The sequence below is a fragment of the Desarmillaria tabescens genome (genome assembly GCF_030435595.1).
Source record: "Desarmillaria tabescens strain CCBAS 213 chromosome Unknown EV420scaffold_263, whole genome shotgun sequence".
Classification (NCBI taxonomy): domain Eukaryota; kingdom Fungi; phylum Basidiomycota; class Agaricomycetes; order Agaricales; family Physalacriaceae; genus Desarmillaria; species Desarmillaria tabescens.
The window spans coordinates 2755-5501 of NW_026848562.1; the positions used below are offsets into that span (position 1 = coordinate 2755).

Consider the following 2747-nt stretch of genomic DNA (forward strand, 5'->3'; position numbering starts at 1 on the left):
TAGTGATACAGTCATCCTGGTTCTTCACGATAGGGATGCACGCTGTCACCATATTGTACGGTTTTTGGTAACTATTATATGGAATATGGACTGAAGCTGAATACACCCCAATGGCCATTTGTATGGTACAGTGTACAGTTGTTCCATCACCATCAAGACCTCTCACAGACGGCCGTACAACATCATAATATGGCTTATTTTTTATCTTACTTTTGACTCAGCCGAGAGTCTTTTTTAGGGAAACTCTATGATACAAAATAGCCATTATTCAATTTCATATCTTTACTAACTCACTCTTTTAGCTGTCTTATCAATTTTTCATGCACAATCAAGACAATATGTGTGACTTTATTTTAATTCCTGGATACCTCTAGCCCTGCTCAAGGCAGCATAGCTGATTATGACTCTTTATGAGACCAGATGCATTTTACAGATTTTTGGCAGTCTTAAAGGCATCTGACTCACTTCTTTATGAGCAAATCAATTTCATACTCAGGTGCACAGTCATCAACAACTGTAGACGGCCGTAAGGTACCCATACCAATGCTGACAAGGCATTCAAACTAGTGTTGCTGCAGCTCAGCTAAAAGCCGCTTAGTCACGTAGCTGAGCTGGATTAAGCCGAGTCTGAGCCTTTGATTGGCTCAGGCTAATTCTGAGCTCAAGCCCCATTTGGAGTCGGCTTGAGTTCGGCTTGAGCCGACTTAGCCGGTTATCGATGACCAAATTGATCATCGATAACCGACTTTCGTTCTTGACTTCCTCCCTCGCTTACCATCGTTCCCTCAACATCCCTACAACGTAGAAACAAATTACCACCAATTTCCAACCTTGAAGCATGCTTTTGTGACCATCAACATGCTTTCTTCATCTCTGCTGTGGCAAATCCTAGCCGAAGGCTCAAGCAAGGCCTCAAGGCAGTTTCAGGGTGAAAGATGGTAGAATGAGCGAATATTACGAGGAGGGTGCATTATTCAACTCTTTATTTGGTCTAACTCTGCTCATTGAAGCCCCCGTAGGTACCGATAGTCGCCTGGTGTTGTTGTAATTTACAAATGTTCTGTATACTGGTTAACAGAATATACACCTTCTATTTTGCCACCCTGCATCGCGCAAATTCCTTAAATACTTCTCTCAGCAAGCGTAGCATGTCCCATTGACCTACCCATCTCTTTTTCTCCCTTTCTATCTACTTGTCTATTTAATGGCACCACCTGGACGACCTCGCGGACGACCTCGCAGAAAAGGACGCGGCGCAGTCAGTGGTCCCCGATGACATGGGTGCTGATCCTGAGGCTCCTGGGCCAACTGAGACTATCACCGTACACCCAGGAGGCGCATTGAATGCACGGTTTTTTATACCAGGTTTAGGTATGTATTTCTATCTTCAACAGCTGCCATATGTACTTATATCTGTACGTTAATTAGAACACCATAGTCCAGCTCCAGCCAGCCAGCCTCCAACATCACATGGTACACCTCCAACACCTCCGCCGCCTGTAACATCTGTGCCCCAGCAATCCGCTCGCCGATGTAGGCGTCAGCCTGATCCTGATGACGACAACCCATTTACATCCACCCCTGAGTGTAGTTCCAGACACGCTCAACCTCTGCGTAATGTGCAGTTCTCTGGTGGCGAAACTTTCAACATCGAAGACTTGTCTGAGCCATCAACCCCAGCCACGCCTATGCCTGTTTTGTGGCCAGTAGCTGCAACTCCAAAGAGCAACCGAAGGCGCTGACGTGCTAAGCATACAACAGCTGAGATGCCTAATATACCTGACCTTCGCCCCTTCTACGAAGTGCGTGAAGATCGAGCACACTGCATCTTTTGCTGGTGAGTATTGTTCTTTCTACGTGCAAAGGGCTACTGACTCTATGCTGGTATACTTAGTGCACAGAAGAAGTCAACGTCATTCAGCCGCTCAACAACGTCTACAAGCAATTGGTGGCACCACCTTCTTATGAAGCACCTGGGACTCTGGGTAGAGGCATGTGACAGACTTAAGGTAAAGATTACAGCGGACAAAGCTGAGGGTCCTGTCGCCGCATACCGGGAGTCAAAGGGACAGGACCCGAAACAGAATTCAAGCTTGCCTAGTGGGTTTGATGAGGTGCCAGGCTTCTCTTTAGAAGCATTCATTGATGCGTTGGTTGCTTTTATTGTTAGCAATGACCAGGTAGGCTTTCTTTGCGTTACTCAGATTGCAGCGTTAATGATGATCATAGTCTTTCAATGTTGTTGAGTCTCTGGAGCTCCGCTGGATATTCTTGATGCTTCGTGAGGAGCTTACCGACGATGATATTCCCCGCCGAACACAGATTTGGAAGCGAGTTATGGAAATATGGGAGGATCATTTAAAGCAGCTTTCCAAGGAAATGCAGGTGTGTACAATATTGAAGGTTTTGGAAGCCTCTTAGCTCAGATATGTGCAGGGCGCTTTAGGTAAAATCTCCTTCACGTGTGACATGTGGTCAAATGCCAACCTTGTGCCCTTCATGGCTGTCACGGCACATTGGATTGAAACCAAGGAGGTCCATCCTCCAAATGGCAGTGATCCGTATTTGACCCTTTCTCTGCGAGCTGATTTGATTGGTTTCCATCGTGTACCTGGCCATCATGATGGAGAACATCTGGCACGAGCATTCCTTTTCATTGTTGATCGACTTCAAATTGTGTCTAAGGTATGTTCTCCAGTGTACAATGATCATTATTCGGTGTTTATATTGTTTGCAGATGGGTTGGA

General features: G+C 45.9%; 1 protein-coding gene across 1 annotated transcript; it reads left to right on the forward strand.

Annotated features, from left to right (window-relative positions):
- Positions 1–1277: 1277 nt before the first annotated feature.
- EV420DRAFT_1695189 (uncharacterized protein) lies at positions 1278–2421 on the forward strand (the record flags this gene model as incomplete). Its single annotated transcript, XM_060479403.1, has 5 exons — positions 1278–1371; positions 1429–1706; positions 1895–1985; positions 2023–2180; positions 2230–2421. 5 exons carry the CDS (start codon positions 1278–1280, stop codon positions 2419–2421), a joined length of 813 nt encoding a protein of 270 aa, XP_060321420.1.
- Positions 2422–2747: the final 326 nt, after the last annotated feature.